Below are 26,223 nucleotides of genomic sequence, written 5' to 3'. Positions count from 1 at the left end.
AGAGTGGCAGAAGCTGATCGTATGGAAATTTCCACCCTCCAAAGGTACCACAGACCTCAGGTGTACTGCTTTGCTTTATCTGCCTTGACAGATTGGTTTCTGAATATAGTCTAAATATTTTGTATTGGTACATGAGAAGTTTTCATTTATTTATTTGTTCTTGAGAGGTCATGCATGCTTGCCAGAGAGAGACGGAGACAGAGACAGAGAGAGAGAGAGAGAGAGAGAGAGAAAAAACATCTTCCTGGGGAATGGTCATGCTACAATCCCTTCTCCATCCCTCCCTCCTTTCCTCATTGCATAGAATTGCATTCTCATGATAATAAGCAAGGTGCTTTATTAGGAGCATTTATATCTGAGTCTTTAAAGTGTCCTCATCTTACTTCCCTCAAATCCTTTCTGTCCCCTTCCATAGGAAGGTCAGGAGAGATGACTCGATGTTGGTGTCCACTTGGGGGGACGTGCTAAGAGGAGGACGTCGCCATGTGAGAGCACACTGGACATACCCATTCTTTCTTTATTTTTTCATTTTTTCCCTTTCTTTTTTTTTTTAATTTTCCTTTATGGATTTACCCATTCTTAATAGCCTTTATCTCAACAGTTTAACTTGGTTAGAAAATTTAAAGAAGTTGTTTAGCCATTCTTTCTCTTGCTGAAGAAAAAAGACAGGGGATCAACGTGGGGGAAAGAGGGGTTTGGGTCAAATTTTTTTTTTCTTTTTTTTCATGCTTTGGGAGAAAAATAGTGACATAATGAGAAGCTAGGTGTTGCTCTGTAAGGCGAAGACATGGGTGAGTTCGGCCCAACTTTGATGAACACTGCTTTACGCTCAGCTTTTCTTCCCAGCTTTGAGCCTTGAGAATAAAATCTTTGAGTGTATGTGAAGTGTATGTCAAGTCATGCCATGACACCTGGTGTATTTTCCACTGGATATTGAATTTAGTGTCTTTCTTTTTTGTTTGTTTAGTTTTTTTTGCTGTAGGGTATGTGCGCTACCTAGAGAGAGACAGAGAGGGGGAGAGAAATTGAAAAATCACCTCCCCGCCCCCTGGGGGCTGACCATACCTCAATCCCTTTTGTCCATTCTCCTCTTGGGAATTTGGCCATGTACACACACGTCTGGTATATTTTTCAAGCCATCAAGTCTCGGGCTTGAACTGTGGAGTTGGCCATGTGGGATCCAGCGCCTTAACCACCACACCATCTGCTGGCCCAGTTTCCCCCTGTTCTCTTATGTCCACTTTGGCCTCCAGTGTATTTTGTACATATGTAGGTCCATATGTATCTAGACAAACATATACACAGCTGTATGTATATCAGGTATTTCAAAGGCAATCATGTATACAATTTTAAATTTTATTCCTGAGTAGGCTGCAAATTAAGAGAAGATGGCAGGTGTGTTGAGTTCTCGGTTATAATACACCTACCTGTTAAACTTGTTTGACAGGCTCTTCTTTTTGCTTGGTAAGAAACAACATAGAAGAAGAGGTCTATGAATCCAAGAGCTTATTTCTTTCCTCACCTTCATTTAATCATTCAGTACATACTTCATAAACATTTCTTACAGTCAGATCATCTTTCTTTTCCACTTAGTTTGATTCTTTGGACATGAAGACAAAATAGTCATTTCTTGTTTTAAAGTGATGCCAAGAACATGGATGTCTTAATTGGTATTTGGTTATGTTAGAAGTATATTGTAGGGCCAGCCCTGTACTGCAGTCGTTAAGCACTGAGTAGGGAGCTGGATCCCACATGACTGACTGGGATTTGAGTCCTGGTCCTGGGGACTTGGAGACATGCCAGGCGCAATGTATGTACATGCCTCATATCCTGACGGATGGAGAAACGGAGGAAAGGCGTGACCACACCCCATGGAGGTAGGCACTTTCTCTCTCTTTCTGATGAGCACATACACCCTCTGACACTTAAAAAAAAAGGTAAAGGTAATCTTTGATTTAAAAAAAGTTGGAAATAAAGTGTATATATATATATTTTTTTTTTCTGCAAAGGTGCTTGTACTCGCCAGACAGATAGAAACAGAGAGACAGAAAGCGAGAAATCACTCCCCAAGGGGGGATGGCCACACCGCAATCCCTTCTCCTCCATTCTCCTCTCGGGATCCCGGTCATGCACGCATATGCACCTGGCATGAGTTTTAAGCCACCGGGTCTGGGACTCGAACCGTGGTCGACTCCATGGGAGTCCAGCGACATAGCCATTACGCTAACTGCTGGTCCCGAAAAAAAGTATATTGTAATGAAAGCACGTGTTTGAGAACCTCAGCAGAGAACGGGCTCTGTGGGACTTGTGGCAGCCTCTTGTATTGATGAGATGGCTGACGTTTTTGCCTCCTTTTCCTTAGATACCAGCGGCTTGGAGTTTTGCCTACAAACTGAACTTCACTTATGCACTGAACAATCCCAGAAAGAGGAGAAGACCCCGGTGCCACCCATCGGTTCTGTCTTCTTGGCATTTTCTATTCTTGGAGAACTGCACACAAAGCTTAAATCCTTTGGTAAGACATGGTACTTGGTTTCATTTACACAAACTCTCCGAAGGTTCAGTATTAAAGGAGTGATGGAAAAGAGTAGAAAACATTCCCTGGAGGCCCAGTCACGGGCACACATGGGTGGCCTTGTGAGGTAATTGGAGCCATCTGGGAGTCCCGGGCTCGGTTTCCTGCCCAGCCCGAACAGCTGGTGTGGTGGTGTGCTCCTGTGGTCCTAGCTCACTGGGAGGCTGCCTGTGGCAAGAGCAGTGTGGCATGGTGAGGTCCTGTCAAAAATCTCTCTCTCTCTTTTCCCCTCTTGTGTTCTCTCATTTAAAAAAAGAATTATCTTGGGGCTAGCAGGTGGCCTGCGGGTTAAGGCGCCCAGATGGCCAGCTGTGGTTTGAGTTTCAGACCTGGCATCTTGTTTTCTCACTTTCCCCTCTCTTTCCGTCTCTCTCTGGTTGAATCGAAAAATAATAAAATTAAATAATTCTTTTAAAAATATATTTTATTTACCTTTTATTTATTTTAATTTGACCAGAGAGGGATAGAGTGAGAGTGAGATTGTGAGAGAGAGTGAGTGAGAGTGAGAGAGAGAGAAGGAAAGAGAGAAAGCAAGCTGCCAGGTCTGGCACTCGAACTGTGGTCAGCCATGTGGGAGTCCAGCACCTTTAACCACCATGCCCCCTCAAAATTAAAGACTTCCTTTAAAAAAAAAATTATCTGGGATCAGCCTTGTGGCTTAGTGGTTAAGAGAGCTGGATCTAACATGGTTAACCACAATTCGAATCCCAGCCACAATGGCTGAAAAATAGCAGGCGCATGCGTGTGTGCCCCAAATCTCGATGGAGAAATGGAGAAGGCATTGTGGTGTGACCACGCCCTGTTAGGGAGTGCTTTCTCCCTCTCACTGTCTCTGTCTCTGGAGAGTGCACCTACCTTTTGGCAGTTATTAAGAAAAATTTCTTGGGAACCAGCAGTTAGCGCAATGGCTATGTCATTGGACTCCCACATAGTCGACTGCGGTTCGCGTCCCGGACCCGATGGCTTAAAACTCATGCTGGGCGCGTGTGCGTGCGTGCCCAAGATCCCGAGAGGAGAATGGAGGAGAAGGGATTGTGGCATGACCATCACCCCGGGGGGGTGATTTCTCGCTTTCTGTCTCTATGTCTCTGTCTGTCTGTCTGGCGAGCGCACGAGCCCTATAGCGAAAAACCTCTCCCCCCCAAAAAAAAAAAAAAATTTCTTTGTAGCATGTTCATCGTGGAGTTTGTCCTCATGATTCGTCAAAAGGGATTGTCATAAATATTGCTCTTTTTATTAAAGGCTTGGGCCCTTTCTTCCTTTTTAAGAGAGATTTTTGGTATAGGGTGCATGTGCTTATCGGAGAAAGAGAGACAGAAAACAACAGATCACCCCCTAGGGGGTATGACCACCCCACAGTCCTCCATCCTCCGGATTTGGGGCATGCATATGCACATAAGGTGCTGGGTCCGGGACTTGAACTGTAGTTTACTATGTGGGAGTCCAGATATATAACCATTATGCCATCTGCTGTTCCCTCTTTATTCCTGTTTAAAAAAATAATTTCCATTTTATTTATTTTAAAAAATAATGTGAATAAAAATCTGTAAACACGCTGGGGAACGTCAGCGGGAAAACCCTGTAGCACGAGATGATTACTGTGTAATGTCATGATATATGGCTTATGGTTTAGACTCAGAGATCCAAGTTGTTTTTTGGACACGCTTACTTTCTAAGAGTTTCTTCTAATGATTTCTGATATGAGCTGTCGTATGATTTTTTAGGTCAGATGCTGCTAAGGTATATCCTCAGGCCTCTGGCATCCTACCCGTCCCTGTATGCTGTTACGGAAAGCCAACCCAGCGCAGTTATTGTTCGTTTTGAATCCGTAACGATTGACCTGGAACATCCATCGCCATCTGAAGTTTTTGCAAAGATCAGACTGGTATTAGAAGTACTTCAGAAACAGCTGCTAGGTACGTACCCCCAAGGCAGCACGTGCACATTTAGAAGAGTAAAGGCTGCTTTAGAGTAGAAAGGCCTGTAACGCCACTGAAGGAAGAATCAGGAGCGAGTGGATTTTATGAAAGGAGCAAAGCGATTAGTTGTTATTTCTTGACAGTTTGTGTCCCTTCTCTGTCCTCTATTGATAACTAGAGTCATCGGTGGTACCCAGCCTATGGTTGCAATATTTTAGTGGGATTTGAGGATGCACTTCTCACTAGACTTTGAGTAGTATCACATTTTGAGTTTCTTGCTCTAAGTATAAGAGAAGCAGAAATGAATCAAGTGCTTTTTTACATATTTCAACGAGAACATCCCCATTAATTTAGTATAGAGTAGGTTTGATACAGGAAGTAAATTATATTTCGATTCAGCTTATTGGTTAGATTTTTAGATGTTTACACTAGAAATAGTTTATGTGTTGCTTGGATCATTTGGTTGTCATACTTTTAAAAGTAAGCTTTCTTCTGTTGTATTTTTACTACTGTTGCTTTTTAGTCTATTTGACTTATCTTTTTTGGTGCCCAAGATCCCGAGAGGAGAATGGAGGAGAAGGGATTGTGGCATGACCATCACCCCGGGGGGGTGATTTCTCGCTTTCTGTCTCTATGTCTCTGTCTGTCTGTCTGGCGAGCGCACGAGCCCTATAGCGAAAAACCTCTCCCCCCCAAAAAAAAAAAAAAATTTCTTTGTAGCATGTTCATCGTGGAGTTTGTCCTCATGATTCGTCAAAAGGGATTGTCATAAATATTGCTCTTTTTATTAAAGGCTTGGGCCCTTTCTTCCTTTTTAAGAGAGATTTTTGGTATAGGGTGCATGTGCTTATCGGAGAAAGAGAGACAGAAAACAACAGATCACCCCCTAGGGGGTATGACCACCCCACAGTCCTCCATCCTCCGGATTTGGGGCATGCATATGCACATAAGGTGCTGGGTCCGGGACTTGAACTGTAGTTTACTATGTGGGAGTCCAGATATATAACCATTATGCCATCTGCTGTTCCCTCTTTATTCCTGTTTAAAAAAATAATTTCCATTTTATTTATTTTAAAAAATAATGTGAATAAAAATCTGTAAACACGCTGGGGAACGTCAGCGGGAAAACCCTGTAGCACGAGATGATTACTGTGTAATGTCATGATATATGGCTTATGGTTTAGACTCAGAGATCCAAGTTGTTTTTTGGACACGCTTACTTTCTAAGAGTTTCTTCTAATGATTTCTGATGAGCGTTCGTATGATTTTTTAGGTCAGATGCTGCTAAAGTATATCCTCAGGCCTCTGGCATCCTACCCGTCCCTGTATGCTGTTACGGAAAGCCAACCCAGCGCAGTTATTGTTCGTTTTGAATCCGTAACGATTGACCTGGAACATCCATCGCCATCTGAAGTTTTTGCAAAGATCAGACTGGTATTAGAAGTACTTCAGAAACAGCTGCTAGGTACGTACCCCCAAGGCAGCACGTGCACATTTAGAAGAGTAAAGGCTGCTTTAGAGTAGAAAGGCCTGTAACGCCACTGAAGGAAGAATCAGGAGCGAGTGGATTTTATGAAAGGAGCAAAGCGATTAGTTGTTATTTCTTGACAGTTTGTGTCCCTTCTCTGTCCTCTATTGATAACTAGAGTCATCGGTGGTACCCAGCCTATGGTTGCAATATTTTAGTGGGATTTGAGGATGCACTTCTCACTAGACTTTGAGTAGTATCACATTTTGAGTTTCTTGCTCTAAGTATAAGAGAAGCAGAAATGAATCAAGTGCTTTTTTACATATTTCAACGAGAACATCCCCATTAATTTAGTATAGAGTAGGTTTGATACAGGAAGTAAATTATATTTCGATTCAGCTTATTGGTTAGATTTTTAGATGTTTACACTAGAAATAGTTTATGTGTTGCTTGGATCATTTGGTTGTCATACTTTTAAAAGTAAGCTTTCTTCTGTTGTATTTTTACTACTGTTGCTTTTTAGTCTATTTGACTTATCTTTTTTGCTTGTCTCAGTTGTCTTGTTTAATGGTCCAGCCAACCATTCCTGCGCTAGAGAAAAAAAAAAAGTGCTCCTGCTTTCTTTAGGCCTTTCTGGCGAGTGCATGCGCCCTGTAGCAAAAACCTCATCAAAAAAGGAAAAAAAAAAGAATTTTTAAATTTTACTTTAGTTATTTATTTTAATTTTACCAGAAAACGACAGAGAGAGAGAGAAAAAATGAGAAAGTAAGCTGCTAGGTCTGAGACTTGAACTGTGATCAGCCATATGTGAGTCCAGCGCCCTTAACCACCACGCCACCTGCCGGCCCCATCTTATTTTTTGAACGGCATAGTTTTAAGTTCCCCTTATCTTTATTGCTCTCCTGATATTGACTATGGTTATGCTTTGGATAATGGTTTGTCCCCTAAATATTTATGTGCTGAAACTTGATTGTTTTGATTGTATTATGAAAGCGTTTAGTGAAAACTTAATCCTTTAGGTTGTAATAATTTCGTCTTTGCTTATGTATAGCTGAACTAAATATTTTAAATAATTATTTTATTTAACTTTATTTTCATTTGACTAGAGAGGGACAGAGAGAGAGAGAAAGTGAGAAAGCAAGCCACTAGGGCGGGACTCAAACTGCGGTCGGCCATGTGGTAGTCCAGTGCCCTTAACCACAGTGTCACCTGCTGGTCTCAATAACTGAACAGTTTTAACAACTATATTATACTTTTAATAGTGTATTCATTTACTTTTGATAGTTTAATGAAAAAAACTAAGCACAGGTAAGTATAATGGGTGGGGTATAACAATAGGGGAATAACTCAGTCTCTTGTTTTAAAATGCTAATAAATCTGGATTTTAAAAAATATCTAACATAGTACTGAGACACTGTTGTGACAGAAACTATTTTTTCATGTCTAGCTGAAATTCTTTGATAAATAAAACAGATTAAAACCAATCTTTCCTAGGGACCAGCAGTTAGCGTAATAGCTATGTCGCTGGACTCCCACATAGTCGACTGCGGTTCGCGTCCCGGACCCGGTGGCTTAAAACTCACGCCAGGCGCGTGTGCGTGCGTGCCCAAGATCCTGAGAGGAGAATGGAGGAGAAGGGATTGTGGCGTGGCCATCCTCCCTGGAGGGGAGATTTCCTGCTTTCTGTCTCTCTGTCTCTCTCTGTCTGTCTGGCGAGTGCATGCGCCCTATAGCAAAAACCTCTCCAAAAAAAAAACCCAACCGATCTTTCCTGTAAGGGTAGTTTTTAGGCCAAACTATCTTTATAAATTTGGAAGTCCTCTTAGTCAAAATGTACCCAAAATATCATCTAAAGCTAAGGAAAAGTATTTGCAGTATTTTGGAAGTTGAATCCATTGTTCTTTGCTATTCACATCAACATATTACAGTGTGACATTAACGCATAGAAGGGAAAAGCCATTGGGATGGGAAGCAGTCTGTTTACACTGGCGGGCAGCGTGTTGTAAGACATGTGTCTGAGGGACCAGCAGTTGGCATAACGGCTAGGTTGCTGGACTCCCATGTAGTTGACCGCAGTTCAAGTCCTGGACCCAGGGGCTTAAACTCATGCTGGGCGCATGTGCGTGCGTGCCCAGGATCCTGAGAGGAGAATGGAGGAGAAGGGATTGTGGCGTGGCCATCCCCCCAGGGGGTGATATCTCACTTTCTGTCTCTCTCTGTCTTTCTGGCAAGCGCACGCGCCCTATAGCAAAAACCTCTCCAAAAAAAAAAAAAAAAAAAAAAGGCGTTTTAAAATAGTTTCCACTTGGCAATGCCGAACTTTTGAGTGCTCGTGGTATAGTCAGATCAGTAGCTAGTTGTAGGTGATTATAATGTAGATGGTTTAATATCTTACTGTCAGAGTACAGCAGTAATGTAGCACAGACGGTTCATCGGAGCAGTGGAAATAAAATAGTAGTAATTGTGTACCATGCTTTGTCCACGCAGTCAACTGAGATGGCGGTAGAATTATCTGTGCTGCTTTCTTCCCCTTTATCTTAAATCCGAAGAATTCTAGAGAACTAGAGAACTTAAGAATGTATTAGGATTGTGAATATCTTTTAAAACGTCTCCTTTTGCATTAGATTTGCCTCTTGACAATGACCTGGAAAATGAGAAAGCACCTACAATCATACTGGCCGAGATGCTCGGGGATGTGATCTGGGAGGACTTGTCCGAGTGCCTCATCAAAAACTGTTTAGTTTATTCTATTCCAACGAATAGCAGCAAGTTACAGCAATATGAAGAGGTAAAGAGCAGGGATTCCATAGGTCTCAGGGCATCATGGATTCCTGTTGTGGTCTTTTGTTTTCCTTGGAGATCTTTTGTTCTTTAGTTACACCTTGAAGGAAAATTACTAATAAGACATGGAAGCAAATTCCCTATGACTTCATTTTCTCCTGACTTTTACTGTTTGGGAGGAAAGTATATTTTCTTAATAAGGATATTTTCATTACTGTGCCTTTATACTTGTTTCAACTATAATTGTTACTGTGTGACACTTAGATTTTTTTTTTGTCTTTTAAGTGTTTCTTTAAATGGTAAAATAAGGATATGTACTTTAAAGATCTTTGCATTTATTCTAAATACAGTTAAGAAATTTATACATACACACACACATATATATTTTTTTAATATATATTTTTTTAAGATTTTTCGTTGGAGGGTGTGTGTGCTCGTTGGAGAGATGGGAAAGACAGAAAGTGAGAAATCATCCCCCCCAATGGGTGATGGCCATGCTGCAGTCCCTTCTCCTCCATTCTCTTTGAGCACACACGTACACATACCTAACATGAGTTTTAGGCTGCCAGGTTGGGACTCTAATTGTGGTAAGCCATGTGGGAGTTCAGCCATGCAACCCTTACACTAGTCTTGAAAAATGTATGTGTGTGTGTGTGTGTGTATATATATATTTTTTTTTTTTTCCTTTTTTTTTGGAGAGGTTTTTGCTATAGGGTGCATGTGCTCGCCAGAAAGACTCAGAGAGAGAGAGAGACAGAAAGTGAGAAATCACCCCCCAGGGAGGATGCCATGTCGCAATCCCTCTCCTCCATTTTCCTCTCGGAATTTTGGGCACACATGCACATGTGCCTGGTGTGAGTTTAAGTCACCAGATCCAGGACTTGAACAGCAGTCGACTACATGGGAGTTCAGCGACAAAGCCATTATGCCAACTACTGGTCCTGAAAAATGTATATTTTTATACCCAGTAACTGATGGTCTGTTCTAAAACATAAATGACCAGCTTTGTCTTTATTCTTTTTTATCCCTTACATTTGAATATATGGATTTTTTTAATGGGGGAAAAAGAGAAAGGATAGGAGGATGAGAGGGGAAGAGAAAGAGAGAGAGAGAGAGAGAGAGAGAGAGAAAATAGAGATTGTTTTTGATAGAGTCTTGCCATCATGATTCTCTTCCCCACTCACCCTGTTGGCTAGAATTAAAGGTAGATGTTATCAGACATGGGCCCCTATGTGGGCCCAGCTTTGCCCATTGGCACTCTACCACTTGTGTCAGTGTGGCTGGGCCTGGATTTGAAATTTCAATATTGAAATGGAGTATCTGTATATAATTCTTTTTTGTTTCTTATGTTTATGTTTCTCTCTCAGGTCATACAGTCCACTGAAGAATTTGAAAATGCCCTAAAAGAGATGAGGTTTTTAAAAGGAGATACTACTGATTTGCTGAAATATGCCCGTAACATCAATTCTCATTTTGCTAACAAGAAGTGTCAGGATGTGATTGTGGCAGCCAGAAACTTGATGACCTCGGAAATTCACAACACTGTGAAGGTACCAGGGTTATGTTCCTCGTTTGAGGTGCTCCCTCAAATCATACATTTTGTCGTCATCAACAAATGATTTTCCATTACTTGTTTTATATACACACACACACACACACACACACACACACACATATATACACAAATATATATATACACACACACACACGTATATATACACACATATATATACACACACACATATATACACACACATATACACACACATATATATATATACACACACACACACACATATATATACACACATATATATATATGTTTATTCCCTCCCCATTTCTCACTCTTTACCATTTTCCATCTTCCTCCCACCTTGTTTATATACCTCGTTTTTTTGTTTGTTTGTTTTTGAGAGGATTTGCTATAGGGCGCATGTGCCTGTTCCTGTGTCACGGTGCTTGATGAACCATCTCAGGCCATGCAAGAACTAAGTCGTTTCTGTTTTACTGAAAAGTCCAAAAAAATATATATATATATATATATATATATATTTTGGAGAGGTTTTTGCTATAGGGATTGTGCGCTTGCCAGAAAGACAGAGAGAGAGAGAGACAGAAAGTGAGAAATCACCCCCCAGGGGGCATGGCCATGCCACAATCCCTTCTCCTTTCTCCTCTCGGGATCTTGGGCACACATGCACATGCGCCCGGCATGAGTTTAAGCCACCGGGTCCGGGACTCGAACCGTGGTCAGCTACATGGGAGTCCAGCCACATAGCCATTACGCTAACTGCTGGTCCCATATACCTCATTTTTGAGATATATATGATAAAGTGGACGATAGCCTGGTAGTTGACTGAGCTCACTGGGAAGAGTCCAATCTTCTGTACACGAATTTTCTCCTCTTTAAAGTGGTCCTAATATCTGTCTCTTTCATTGGGTCTTGTGAGGTCTAGATAACATAGTGCATATGAAAGCGTTGTATAAACGGAAAAAGTCTGGAATGGAAGGGATTAGTATTGAAATTAGGCAGATTATTCTCATCTTTATTACGTGAGGTTTTATTTAGTATACAGTTCTGTGGCAAGTATACTTCAGTTTTATCATATCGAGAGATTATATCCTATTATGAAAATGCTGACATTGTTTTCTAGGCTAATGGAGAGACTGGTTTTGAAATCAGAGTAATAAATCAAGCAAAGGAAAAGATAGATAATAATTATGTGCAGAAGCAGAGAACTAATACATTTGCATTGAGGATAATTTACTCCTTTGACCTTAGATAGTTCTGTGTATTTTCTTTTCTGTTTTTTTTCCCCCATATCCTACATATATAAAGTAATAATTGGTAGATGAAAGTGAAAGCTAGACTAAGGCTATCCCTTTTTTTTTCATTTTTTAAAAATTTATTTTACATACTTGCACTGAACATCACCACAGTATACAAAATGTGATTTTCCAGCCAGAATACACCATAAAATGGCTAAATCATACATGTTATCATCAACAGATAATTTTCCATTTCTTGTTTCATATATATATATATGCACATATTTCCTCCCTATTTCTCACCCTTTACCATTTTCCATCCTCCTCCCACCCTGTCTCTGGTATCTGCAGTTGCTTTCCATTCCTTTATTCTTTCCCACATTGTATTGATTCATAAAATATCTTGATTAATCTAATACTTTCAATAGTAAGTCCAGCCGATATATACATATCCGTGAACAAAAGTTGACTGTAGGCATGAAACTCTGTGGGTAGAATGAATATACTGTAAAACAGCACATAGCTGAGGCTCTATAGCTTACTGTGGTTACTAAATAGGTATTTTTTAAATACATTTTTTAATTTCAAGAAAGGCAGTTTCAGCTTTAATAAATGAAAATGAAAAAATGTTAGGAGAACTTTACTTAATACTTAAAGCCCGGAAACAGGTTAGGATTCTGTTCGAATAGTAGGTACATGGACTGTCCACAACTTGAGAGAAGACAAAATTCCCTAACACTGGGAAACAAAGCATAGAAGGTCAGTTATGTTTTAGTCAAAAGGCATTCTCTTAATAGACGGTTTCTTGGGCATTTTTCTGCTGTTACTGAGGTCTCTGGGCTCTTCCTTCCGTAATCTCTCCTTCTGCCATTCCCTATTTTCCTTGGGGAACCTATTATTATGTCTGCTTCTTCAACACACTAATTAGCCATTTGAAGTGCACAGATATTAACACATTTTGAGATAATTTTGGATTGTTAAGGGAGCCAAAATCTACTCATTACCAGGAACTGTGCTGTGACTTTTAAAAACACAAATACCACTTTAATTTTTTTTTTTTTTGAGAGGTTTTTGCTATAGGGTGTGTGTGCATGCCAGAAATACAGAGAGAGAGGGACAGAAAGTGAGAAATCACCCCACAGAGGGGATGGCCACACCACAGTCCCTTCTCCTCCATTCTCTCTGTATCTTGGGCATACAGGCACACGCGCCCAGCGTGAGTTTTAAGCCACTGGATCCAGGATTCGAATCGCGGTCGACTACATAGGAGTCCAGCGACATAGCCATTACGCTAACTGCTGGTTCCACCGCTTTAATATTATTCCTTACAAAATCTAGTGGGTTCCTGTCTTTTTAAGAGAAGGGCCAAAGAACCTGACAGTGGCTTCCAAGGCCTTATTAGGAATGCTTTGTCTCCCATCCATTGCATTTCTGGTGACATCTCCCATTCTTCTGTCACTCTGCTCCAGGCACTGTGGACTCATTGCATGTGCACTCATCAGAGGGGACAGACAGAGAGGGAGAGAGAGAAAATACCCCTCCAGTGGGTTATGGTCGTACTGCCATCCCTTTTCCTCCATCCTCCGTTCTGTCAGGATTTGGGGTGGGCATGCAGGCTTCCGGACCCAGTTTGTTTCTGAAGCCACTGGGGCTGGGTCTTGAACCATGTCTTCAACTATCTGAAATGGACTCTCTTAACCATCAGGCCACAGGCTGGCCCTCATTGCTGTTCCTTGAATGCACTAGGCCCATTTGGTTGTGGAAACTTCGAACCTCTTGTTCCCTCTGCTTGTAACATTTTTACTGCAGATATCCATAAGTCTTGCTCGTCTTCTTTTTTTTTTTTTTTTTTTTTGACTATGGATTACACTTCCCAGAAGGTTCAGTGATTAATTTTATTTTTATTCATTTGTTTATCTTAATTTGACTAGAGAAAGACAGACTCAGAGAGAAGTAAAGTGAGAAAGCAAGACTCCAGGTCTGGACTCGAACCGTTATTGACCATGTGGGAATGTCAAGCGCCTTAACCATCACGCCACCTGCTGGTCCCCAAGCCTCACTCTTCTTAAAGTGCTCCCTGACCCCTTCTTTAAAAATTGTGACTCCCCTATTTCTTGTACCCATTTTTGCTTTATTTTTCTTTGGATTGCCTATGTTCAGCCATCATTTTGAATGATGTATTGTTTTTCCTTTTCTAGAAAGTAATCTCATGAAGGTGGGGTTTAGTTTTGTTTGGAGTGTTTCATTTACCGTTGTATCTCCAGCACCAAGAAAATACCTGGTACATACTTCTGTGTACTTGGTGCTCCAGTGCCCAGTAACTACTAGGTAAACAAATTAATGTATATCTCACCTCTGCCTCAGCTTCTTGATGTAAACAGTGTTATTATTGGATTGCTCTGTGACTCTGGTCTTAATGTTTTAACTTACTTGGACCTCATTTTTTCTGTACTATGAAAGAATTGAAATAGGTAATCTAGCTCCCTGCTCAGGTAGTTCTGACATTCTATAAAATCGCATCTTTTGAGTCTGGAAATGTTAATCTTGTATTTTCCTTTAGGTCAGGGTTTCTCAGCAGTGGCTAAGTTGACATTTGGGGCCAAATAATTCCGTGCTCAGGTCGAGGGCTGGCCTGTGAGATAGTTAGCAACATCCCTGGCCTCTCTTCACTAGGTGCCTGCCCCCTTCTACAACCTTTCCTGGTTGTGACAACCAAAAATGTCCCAGACACTGCCAAATGTCTCTTGGAGGACCAAATTGTCTTTTTTTGAGAACCGCTGCCCTAGATTTTAATCTGATTTTTTTCTTTAGGCATTTAGGCTTTGGAATTCAATCTTTTTTTTTTTTTTACTTTTTTTTTTCTTTTTAATTTGCTGGAGGGTGCATGTAGTCACCAAAGAAAGAGAAAGTGAGAAAGCACCCCTCACGGGGCATGGTCATGCCGCAATCCCTTCTCTGTTTCTCCCTTCGGGATTTGGGTACACACACGCACTGGAGTATGTCCCAAGCTGCTGGATGCAGGACCAAAACTACCGTCAGCCATGTGCCACTCAGCTGTCCCCGCCATCACACCGCCAGCCGGCCTGGAAGTACATCTTCCAAACTGCCTACCTTTGCAAAGCTCCTTTTCCCTTTTCTAAAAACCACTTTGAACTTAATTGCTTTCATGGTCTTCGTCTAAATTTTCTCTACTGCATTCGCCTGCATGTACTATTTTCCCAAAGGCCCTGTAAGTTGCGTTTTGTCATTAGCTGTTTGTAATTTTAACCTGAGAGATACCATATTAGACCTTCCCTCTTAGATTCCTTAACCCTCCTCATGAGGTCACTTGGAATCGTATTACTCTGGGCCCACTATTTTTCAGACACGCATTAGCATATTTTCAGCCATCTTTGTAATTACATTTTTTCATCAACATTTTAATCTTGGCCATAATTTTTAGCTACCACATTCCTGACATTTGTATTGTCATTTAAACTCCAGCTCTCTGAAGTAGATATTATTGTACCATTTTGCCGGTTAGGGAGCCAAGCCTGCTGATTTAAGCATTTTTATTAGATTTGGGACATTTTCTGTTAGAAATTTCCCGTGGCGGTCCCGCATGTGGAGAGTCCTTAGGTGGGAGCAGGAGTTTGCTGCCATTACTTGCTTAGTCTCTCCTGTTTCATGGCTGTTGAGGCATCTTTGAGAAGCAGGCGTGAAAGCCTGCTTATTAGTACAGTTTCTTCTTTTGTTTTCTCCCCAAGTCAGTGGTTGCCTTTTATTATTATCTTTAAAATATCATATAGTGGTCTTAGAAATCATTGGGCTTTTTGTTACCATCACTGGCAAACTCTTAGATCTTACTCATCAGCCTGTGGAACTGTTCCCTTTTTAGGGATAGATACCATCCAAGAATTGTCTTCCATCCTTATTTGTTACTGTCATGGCTTGCTGTATCAAAGCAGCTGAATTTGAAACAAGTTCAATGCCATTGCCTTCAAGGATCAACTGTTCTTTCTGAGCCTGAGAAGTAGAACAAGCAACATCTGGTCACATTCAAACTCATAGCGACACTGATCCGGGAAATGCACGTACCCAGACCTCATCTTGTAACAGAAGCCCAGTGTCACACCCTCGATCATGTTCTGTACATGACTATGGAGTGTGCTAAGTGTAGCCAGTTCCTTTCTGTTTCCCCACCATTTGTCAACCTGCAGCCTTTTTTTTCCCCCAAAGAGACTGAGTTCTACATTGATGTGATTAAAGTCCCTTTGCAGGGTTCCTCTGGGGCCTTTCACAATAACTGTGTGTCCCTTCAGAGTGATGTGGACATTCTCTGGAATGTTGATGGTCTGATCGCCCAGAGTGGTCTTCATCCTTACAGTAGACATGGCAAAATCATGGTTTAGTGAGAAAATTGAGATGCAGAAATGCTAATGACTTTATGGAAATCCGGAGTAGAAAGCATCACTGTTTCCATACTCTCAGCCCAGTGTTTTCATTTAGCCCCACCAAAGTCTGGGAATTTTTTTTTCCCCGAAGAGATTTTTGCTATAGGGCATGTGCACTTGCCAGAGAGGCAGAGAGGCAGAGTCACAGAAAGTGAAATCACCCTCCTCCCGCAGAGGGGATGGTCATGCCGCAATCCTTTCTCCTCCATTCTCCTCTCGGGATTTTGGGCACGTACATACACACATGCACACAGATGTGCCCAGTGTGAGTTTAAGGAACCGGGTCCAGGACTTGAACTGTGTTTGACTACGTGGGAGTCTGGTGACATAACCATTACACATCTGCTGGTCCCAAGTCTGGGAATGTTTCTTCTATATAAATGCTAGGGGTGGTTTTTTGGCTTTTGTTTAGAGGGTTGTTTTTTTCTTTCTTTTTTCTTTTTGAAGAGGATAGTATGTGCTAGTTCAACGAGTTATTTCTTACACTAAGCTACCACATGTGCCTGGTGCAAAATAAGAGCCAGATTCCACATGGCTGACTATGCGGTTTGAATCCTTGCCCCAGCAGCTTGGAGAATGCATTCTGGGCAGGTGTCTATGCATGCCCCAAATTCCAGCAGGTTGGAAAAGATGGAGGAGGGATGGGGAAGGAATTGGAGCATGACCACACCCAACCGAGTGGTGCTTTTTCTCTGTCATCTCTCTGTCTCCCTGTCTGTCTTTGGTAAGTGCATGTGTTCTCTGGCAAATTAAAGACAATTCCAGACAACAAAACACAAAGTTCGACTGGTTTTGGTTCTGGTATTTTCATAGCCTTGATTGAGAAAGGTGATTCTTGAAGGTCTTGTCAGTTACCTGAAATCTTGGGTCAGTTGCAGGGCTTTGCCGTTTCCAGCAAGATTAAGAGTGCGTGGAAGAATTTCACGGGATAGGGATTGCTTCCTTCTATGACATACTCTCCTAGCCAAGGCTGAGTGATCTTTACAGTACTGCTGTATTTGCTCGACTCTTTTAAGAACTCTAGCCACAGCTTTATCATCATGAAACAGTATCTTACTCCTTACTCTGTTTGCATTTCTATTTTTCTGAAAACAATGAGTTTTCTGTTTCTGTGTTTGAATCTTAGATTACTCCTGATTCGAAGATAAGTGTGCCAGATTTACCCAGCCTCGGTGAGGATGACAAGCTAGAAGTACAGAAAGTGTCCCCAACTCAGATCAACAAAGCGGTGACTCTAGAGCCTGCCAGTACATTGGACCAGCACTCCTTCTCCTTGCCCACCTGCCTCATCAGCGAATCCGTGAAGAAATTAATGGAACTTGCCTATCAGACTTTACTAGAGACAACAACCAGTAGTGACCAATGGTAAGAATTCAGAGTTGTCTGTTAAATGGCACTGACTTGGTTAAATGCATAGCTGACTAGACATTTATTAAAGAAACCAGCTGAAATTCTTTGGGTTTTCTTAATCTGTTAATATTTTTTTTCCCTAGAAAAATACAGTGATCTCTAACTTTTATTTATAGTAACATACAGATATTAGAATAAGGTATAAGAAGTAAATACACATATATGGATGGACAGACAGATTTCTTTAACATGAAAAATTGTTAATCACTTTTTAACAAAAAACTTAATTTTTTACTTTTTAATTGGAATCGAGTGTATTACATGAGAAAGCACGCATGCAGTACTTAGAATAGTACCTAGAATGGGGGGCCAGCAGTTAGCGTAATGGCTATGTCGCTGGACTCCCATGTAGTCAACCGCGGTTCGAGTCCCGGACCCGGTGGCTTAAACTCAAGCCGGGCATGTGTGCATGCATGCCCAAGATCCTGAGAGGAGAATGGAGGAGAAGGGATTGCGGTGTGGCCATCCCCCCTGGGGGGTGATTTCTTGCTTTCTGTCTCTCTGTCTCTCTCTGTCTGTCTGGTGAGCACACGCGCCCTATCGCAAAAAACCTCTCCAAAAAAGAATAGTACCTAGCAGATGATTAATACTCACATATTTATTATTTTTGGTGGCAGAGGTAATGATAATCATTATACCATTTGCTCCAGCTTGACTGGCTCTTTAGCTTAACAGTCTTTGTACTTTTTGAATTCCAGGCCCTAATTAATTTATATATACTTTAATAGCCAGAGGTTATGTACACTTGTCAGAGAGAGAGGGAATGTTAGAGTACCCTGGATGGGTGGGGTATGGTCATGCTGCAATCCTTTTCCCTCCATTTCTCCATCTTGTCAGGATTTGGGGCATGCACATGCATATAGCAGTTGTGTTTTTGCAAGTGGCCAGCCAGGATTCAAACTGTGGTCAGCCATATCCTGTTCCATGTAGATAGGGCTTAACCACTGCACTGCAGGGCCAGCTCTAACTTATGGTTTATTATTTTTAAAAATTATTTTATTTATTATTATTTTTTCAGGGCTTTGCCATGGGGTGTGTGTACTCACTGGAGAGAGAGATAGTGAGGGAGAAAGCGAGAAATCATTCCCGTGGGGGAATGGCCACACTGCAGTCCCTTATCCTTTGTTCGCCTCTTGAGATTCAGGGCACTCATGCACATGCGCCCTGTGTGATTTTTAAGCTGCTGGGTCTGAGACGTGAGCCATGATTGGCCATGTGGGAGTCCAGCATCTTAACCAGTACACCACCTGCTGGCCCCGTATCTTATATCTTAATGTTTAAGGCAGTAACAGTTCGTTAGGAAGCGAAAGGTAGAAGGGAAGAATGGAACATAAAATGTGCTTCTCTCTTTCCGATGACATCCAATCTGCCCTGTGTTCAGGGTGCCTCAAACTCTGCTCTGCATGTCAAATTGAATCTTTTTGTTTAGTAAGTTTCTTCTCTACTCCTGGACTAAATTGGGAAGAAAATGCAGACTTGCCAAAGTTGATGGCAGAGCGGATTTACAAAGCCTATTGTTTGAATCTGTGTTTAGCAGTTATTTACATATCCTCATAATATCAAACGATTTCAGGACTTAATCAAATTGCATCTTCAGATGGGCTTCCAGAGTTTCGTAGTTTTTATTACTACATGCAAATAAACCCGTTTATATTTATTCTGCTCAAGAAAGAACATGTTTACTAAGATTATTCACAAGTTCATTGAGTTTTAATAACAAGTAGGAAGAAAAACACTTCCTTTGTAAAGTAAGTATTAATATACATTCCTTTAATAAAATATAGAAATGATTTATTTCTTCATATGGCATTCTAGAACTTAGAGGCATAGGGCAGTATTTCTTAATTTTTTGAGAACACAGAACACCCAACAATATTCTTATATACTGAATATCAGTGGTGGTTTTCTTCATTAAAATAGTTTTTAATAGGATAAACAAAGCACAATGATAATATAACAACCCCCACTCATTGCCAAACCTCAAACAGCAACGCCTTAAGCCATTTGGAGAGGGAAGGAAGTAGTAGTCTGATCAGCATCTCATAGTAACCAAATAGCAACAGTGTTTTGGGTTGTGACTTAAATTTTTCTAAATATTTGTGGAATTCCTGTGACTTATTCAATGTACACAGTTTAAGACATTCTTGGGTAGAGGTGAGCTACATAAATCTCATTTGCACTCTTTAAGTGCATTTTAAAAATAATCTTAGGTGTCTTAAGGCTAGTCTTAAAGGGCAAAAAATCTTGAGGGCTAGATTCTGTGCTTGAAATGTTGATTCATCTCCTTGCGTTGGGGTGAGGAGGAGAAAAGGTGAAAGCTGAAAGCCAGACTGATTCCAAAAGAACCGGCCTAAGGCCTTTCTGGATACCGTGCTCTTTGCAGAGTGCAACGGTGAGGAGGTGACATTTGCTCGAGGCTTAGCTCCATTTGTTACTGAAGGGATACTCCGGGTCCTGGCAGAGCACAAGCTGATAAATGGAAAAGAGGCTTTGGGCTGAATGCTGCTGTCCTTAAAATTATTAATGGACCCAGTTTTAGAACTACTGTCTACTCAGTAAATCCTGGTTGAGAATATACTTCCATCTAGGTTGGTGCTTTCTTGCAGTGACCAGGGCAGGTATCCTCTGCAGCTGCGGTTTCAGCTCGTGACTTGCACTGAAGGTGCACTTAGTTTGATTTGATTTTTTTTTCTCGTTTTCAATATATTCTTATGCATTTCTGCTAAATCTGTTTTCCTTTTAGTGCTATTCAACTTTTCTATTCTGTGAGGAATATCTTCCACTTGTTCCATGATGTCGTCCCGACATATCACAAGTAAGTGCCCCCATTACCTTTTTTCTGTATAATTGTATGTCTAAGATGGTGTAAGTCAAGGTGGTAAAGCCAGTAATTTAATATTCACACCAAAGGTAATTTGGGTTACTAACATTCCCTATAAGATGCAGTTAATCATTTCCAAGTGCACATTTAAAGGGAATTGGTCATTTAGTACTAAATTAATAAGGGCATTTTAATCCTGCAGTGTAGAGGTTAAAACAGATTTGAAAAACTCCAAACGACTTTACCCTGTTTTTGATGCTAGCACGTTCAGCACAGCTCGGCTTTACTTGGTGAAAATACAAAAAGGCCGTCACTCCACGTGGCTCTCCACCGCACACGTCACATCTCCTCTCGGCACTCTGAGCTCTGTGGACTTGGTCCCACGAGCGACTGCTCCTCGTTTGTCTGTGGTCAGCCCTTCCTAGGTCTCTTAGGCCGTATTTACCTAATGTCTTGGTTTTCAAAACTTCTTCTAATACTGGTCTGAGAAGTTATTCAGCTCCAAGCCTTCAGGAGTTATCTTTGTCACTTAAATTAAGTGTTTTCAGGAGCCTTTTATAAATGTCTTTATTTGTATGTCAACAAAGCTGTTCCATACCTAAGGACGCTGCTTGCAAAGGAAAAAGTCAGTTTGTTATTTCGAAGTATTTTTAGTTGGGATTTTTGAACAATTGAGTTTTTTTTTTTTTTTTTTTTTTTAATCTAGGCCAGCCTGTTGTTTCACTATAAAAGAGAGTCTTTGCATCGTGAACCACAGTATTCTTGTTTGTATTCTTTTTTCTGTGGCTTAAAAGTCTTAGTTCACTTTTTACTCAGTTAAGTAAAGGAAAAGAAAAGCATTGGGGTAGGCTGACAGTCTTGTTCTTGGGGATCCAGAGGTAATTGACTTAGAAGTTTCCATGGCTCAGAAACATTTTTCACTCTTGTGGAGTTGGATCTGTCTTTCTTTTTTGTGTGCTCTTGGAACTTTGTGTTGGACATTGGTTCACAAACTTGGGTGTGTGTCAGCCTCCCCTGGAAGCCTTGTTAAAGCCCAAGCTTTCTGATTCAGTAGGTCCGGGGTGAGGCCTGAACTGTTCGTAAATTCTGGGTAACGCTGATGTGTAGAATCACTCACAAAGCTTTGGAAATGTGTATTTGCCTAGATTTTTATTCCTAGAGCTTTTGATTCATGTTTTGGTATAAGAATCAGGCAGTATTTTTTTTTTCCCTGAGAAATTTTTACTGTAGCGTATACACTCACTAGAGAGACAGAGAGACAGAAAGCAAGAAATCACCCCCTGAGAGCATGGCCATACCACAGTCCCTTCTCCAGTCTCTTGGGATTTTGGTCATGCATGCACATGTTCCCTGTGTGAATTTTAAGCCGCCAGGTCTGGGACATGAACTACCTGGAAGTCCAGTGATGTAACCATTACACCATCTGCGGGTCCAGAGAGTCAGGCAGTATATTTTAAAAGCCCTATAGATGAGTCTCATGTGGAGCCTGGAATGAGGATGGGTATCTTAGACTGTTGGTTTCTGACTTGTATGAAGGGACTTTAAAAAGTTTGTTAAAAAAAATGGAATTTGGGAACCAGCAGTTAGCGTAATGGCTATGTCGCTGGACTCCCACGTAGTCGACCGTGGTTCGTGTCCCGGACCCTGTGGCTTAAAACTCACGCCGGGCGCGTGTGCGTGCGTGCCCAAGATCCCGAGAGGAGAATGGAGGAGAAGGGATTGCGGCGTGACCATCCCCCCTGGGGGGTGATTTCTCGCTTTCTGTCTCTATGTCTCTCTCTGTCTGTCTGGCGAGCGCACGCGCCCTACAGTGAAAATCTCTCCAAAAAAAAAAAATGGAATTTATGTTTGAGTTTATTTTGGTGTGTGTTTTTTTTTTTTAATCTATACATTTTTTCCCCCATGGTGTACTTTTTTTCCTATGGATTTTTTGAAGAGCCTGTATATATCCTAGCCTAACCCTGAGTCAGCAAACTAGAAAGTGTTAATTGAGGGGCCGGCAAGTGGCGTGGTGGTTAAGGCACTGGACTCCCACATTGCCGACCACAGTTTGAGTCCTAGACCTGGTGGCTTGCTTTCTCACTCTTCCTCTCCTGTCTCACTCTGGTGAAATAAATAAATAAAATTAAGAATTAAAAAAAATGTTAATCGAATGACTGCAAATGTATATATAGTAGGAATAGAAGACCAGATGTCTTCCCGAATGGGGTAGATGGGCTAATATATACGGGAGAAACAAAGCAGTGATTTTTGAATTCTGGATGAAAATTAAAATCACCTGGGAAGATTTTATTTTAAAAGAATTATTTCGTTTAAGTTTATTTATTAATTTATTTTAATTTGCCCAGAGAGGGACAGAGGGGGAGAGAGAGAGAAAGAGGGAAAGTGAGAGAGAAAACCGCTAGGTCTGGGACTCAAACCATGGTCAGCCATGTGGGAGTCCAGTGCCCTTAACTACCATGTCATCTTTCGGCCCCAAGATTTTTAAAAGTATAAATGTCAGGACCAGCAGATGGCATAATGATTATGTTGCTAGACTCCCACATAGTCAACCACAGTTCAAGTCCCGGACCCAGAGGCTTAAAACTCATGCCAGGTACATGTGCATGCGTGCCCAAGATCCCAGGAGGATAATGGAGGAGAAGGGATTGCAGCATGGCCATTCCCAGTGGGAGGGAGGGTGATTTCTTGCTTTCTGTCTCTCTGTCTCTCCAGCAAGCACACATACCCTATGGCAAAAATCTCTCTCTTTGGAAAAAAAAAAAACTATCAGTGAAGCCATGGCCTCATTCTCAGAGGTTGTGATTTCATTTGTTTAGAGTGAAATCTAAACATCTATTTAAAAGTTTCCCAGGTGACTCTAATCTATAGTCAACTTTGAAAACTGGGGAATTAGAAACAAGTTAAAAGGCTTTATTATATAAATGAAATTGGAATTTGGAGAAAGGGAAAGTAAAACTGTGTTTCCACAGATTTATGTGTTAAATTTCAAGGGAATTACTGTGCAGAGCTCTGCCAGTTTTCCAGTACGAAGAGTTGACTCAGGTAAAGATCTTGATCCCCTTAATCTTTCTTTTTTGTTAGTCACCGGGCTAGTTTTATGGAATAAGGTCGCAGTCAGGACAGCCTCACCCTGAAGGGGAATGGGAGTGATAAGATTGCATCTTGTCACGTACAGCGTTTGCAAAGTAGTCAGTAACTAAGGTCTAGCCGAGCGTTCGAGTAGTAGTGACTTTGCATCAACCCCAACCTCAGTAACGGGGGGTTTCTTCTTCTGGCCTAGGGAGAACCTTCAAAAACTGCCCCAGTTGGCTGCCATCCACCACAACAACTGTATGTATATTGCTCACCACTTGCTAACCCTCGGGCATCAGTTCAGGCTGCGTCTGGCGCCCATTCTTTGCGATGGCACCGCTACGTTTGTGGACCTCGTACCTGGCTTCAGGAGACTCGGTAACCATGTTTATGCTGCTTCTCAGCTGCTAGCTTTGTCATTTATGAATGAGGCGGTTAGAAACTAGGTGGTGGTCCTGGGCTCTGCTGGAAAGTGGCAGAGCATTTAATTTGCAAGCGTTCCCAGTTACTTGATTTTAAGAAGCAAATGCAGTTTTTGTGGAAGCCATCCTTTCTCGTGACTTGATTTCACACTGCATTGCTGGTGTGCATGGAGTTCACCAGATCAGAGCTGTGTCAGCATGACAGAGTAAGAGCTATATTGTAAGCATTCAGTGCCAACAGCTGCACTGTTGGTAAGAGCTCACTAATACCAGTGCTTGTTCTTTTGCAAAACCCCCTTCTCCTGCCTCCCTTAGTTTTACTTGGGATTATTAAAAGTCATAACCAATGAAATGTGGGGCAAATCAATACGTTTACTATAATGATAGCCTAAGAAAAGCGGAGAGTCTGTATGGCTCACTTAGCTTTTCAATTCCTGGCTTTCGGTTAGATGGTGTAGGTATATCAGAATAATAAAGTAACTTCTTTTTTGTATGTGGATAATTTTTCTTAGCTGACTCTGGCTCTAGGCGAAGTATTGAGAAGTCTTATCCTGAGCGTGGGGTTGGAGAGACTGACTAGTATATTAGGGGTGACTGTTTCTAGTATCCTCGGGCCAGCCTTATGACGTTATCTGGTATGTTTTCATATAAGCAGAACAGATGCATGGTTGATGCCTGTCTCTCCTCCTACCTTACTCCTTCCCGTATGTAACTGAACACCTTTTAGAGTTCTTTATTCTGTTTTCCCATCATAGGGACAGAGTGTTTTTTGGCTCAAATGCGAGCACAGAAAGGCGAACTTCTGGAACGATTATCAAGTGCTAGGAATTTTTCAAACATGGACGACGAAGAGAATTACTCTGCAGCAAATAAAGCAATCCGGCAGGTGGGAGGCTGTTTCTAGCACTAGAATTTATACTTTCTCCTTAGATGCCCCCTTTTTTTTTTCTTAAAGCAAAGTCAATGTAAAAAGGAGCTCAGTTGTTTCCTCACACCCCTACTGGAAAATCTAGAACTTTCTTTAAGAACTTCCATATTTAAGAACTTTCTTTTCTTCTTCCCTTTTCTTCTGCCCCACCGAAATGACAAGAAACTATCTTTTCAATGTCTATAACGTAACTAATTAGTAAATTTCTTTTACAAGTAGTTGACTCATGAACTCGGGTTTGGGAAATTTGAAAAATCTTTGATCTTAACGCCCCCCCTCACCTAAGTGATTTCATTTTACTGTAGTTTTTCCTTCCTCAAGATGAGTCTACTTAGCGGTATCCAGGAATATCACTAAGGCTGACTATTCAAGAAGCATGTTTTCTTGATTAGCTTACCTCACCTAGCACGACACCTCCCACACTTACATACACATGATCATTGTAGATCTGGAGAGTGAGTTGCGGCAATCTCTTCCACTTAAATGGCTGTGCTCTTCGGCAGGTACTGCACCAACTGAAGAGGCTCGGAATTGTCTGGCAGGATGTCTTGCCAGTGAACATCTATTGCAAGGCTATGGGGACTTTACTCAATACTGCAGTTTCCGAGATCATTGGCAGAATCACTGCTTTGGAGGTAAGGGCCTTTAGATACCTTCCAGACTTGAAATGCGGTTCTGGTCCCAGATTTTGCCCTTACTAAGAAGTGATGTTGAAATCTCATTTGTAGTCAACACAGGTGGTAGACCTTGTTCATGTTTCATGTCTAACTTATGCTGTTGTGTTTTTTTCAATGTTGTCTTGATACTGTTTTTCTGGAGACTTGCTAATCTCTTTTACACCTACATATGTAAGTAGGATTGTGCTTCACAGTCTAGCATCTAGTTTAAATTAAGAATGAGGGCACTGGAAAGTGGGCATTGGTCCTGAGATGTGCCGTGCAGTATGAAATCATTGAACTTGTAAGTGAGCTAAATAATTTAATAAAGTAAATGCACTCATGTGTAGGTACCGCTTTTCTAACACACTGTTGAAGTTGAGATTATATGAGGAGCATTGTCTAGATTGGCCAGGATGCCTCTAAAGCATAGAGTGGCTAACTCTTTATTTGTAATGGCATCCCCTGCTTTGTAGCAAGCCGTGTTACAGTCCACTGGGCTCTTTCACGAAGGCAAACTAAATTACTGACAATCTGTCGGAACGTATTTGGTGCCATTCTAGCTGCACGAGTATCATCAGAGAGCTGATGAAACGCAGTGTCTCGTGAGCTGTGCTACGTTGGTTGGAAAACGCACTGCTGCAGCGGACCCACCTAGATGGTGTGCACCACAGATCTGCCTAATGCTGTTCCGTTGTGTTCCCCTTTGTGCAAAACCAGGATATCTCCACTGAAGATGCTGACAGATTATACTCCTTATGCAAAACAGTGGTAGACGAAGGACCCCAAGTGTTTGCACCTTTATCTGAAGAAAGCAAGAACAAGAAATATCAAGAAGAGGTTCCAGTCTATGTGCCAAAATGGATGCCATTCAAAGAACTGATGATGATACTACAGGCCAGCTTGCAAGAAATTGGGGATCGGTGTGTGAGACCCTTCTGTAGAGCTGTGTATCTCCCCACCAAT

At 41.4% G+C, this 26,223-nt stretch overlaps 1 protein-coding gene across 1 annotated transcript in view; it reads left to right on the top strand.

Moving 5' to 3' along the window:
* The window catches only part of ZW10 (zw10 kinetochore protein), a gene marked incomplete in the record, with an annotated part of 39,231 nt that overhangs the window by 9,354 nt on the left and 3,654 nt on the right, over positions 1 to 26,223 (top strand). The window contains 11 exon segments of the mRNA XM_027772887.1: positions 1 to 44; positions 2,363 to 2,515; positions 5,768 to 5,959; positions 8,587 to 8,750; positions 10,111 to 10,293; positions 17,072 to 17,310; positions 20,099 to 20,170; positions 23,460 to 23,629; positions 24,429 to 24,559; positions 25,105 to 25,236; positions 25,978 to 26,180. Coding sequence (XP_027628688.1) covers positions 1 to 44; positions 2,363 to 2,515; positions 5,768 to 5,959; positions 8,587 to 8,750; positions 10,111 to 10,293; positions 17,072 to 17,310; positions 20,099 to 20,170; positions 23,460 to 23,629; positions 24,429 to 24,559; positions 25,105 to 25,236; positions 25,978 to 26,180 — 1,683 coding nt within the window.

Source organism: Tupaia chinensis, unplaced genomic scaffold (genome assembly GCF_000334495.1).
Source record: "Tupaia chinensis unplaced genomic scaffold, TupChi_1.0 Scaffold000311_2, whole genome shotgun sequence".
NCBI lineage: Eukaryota > Metazoa > Chordata > Mammalia > Scandentia > Tupaiidae > Tupaia > Tupaia belangeri.
The sequence above is the reverse complement of the archived record's forward strand: the minus strand, read 5'-3'. Positions and strand labels throughout refer to the sequence as shown.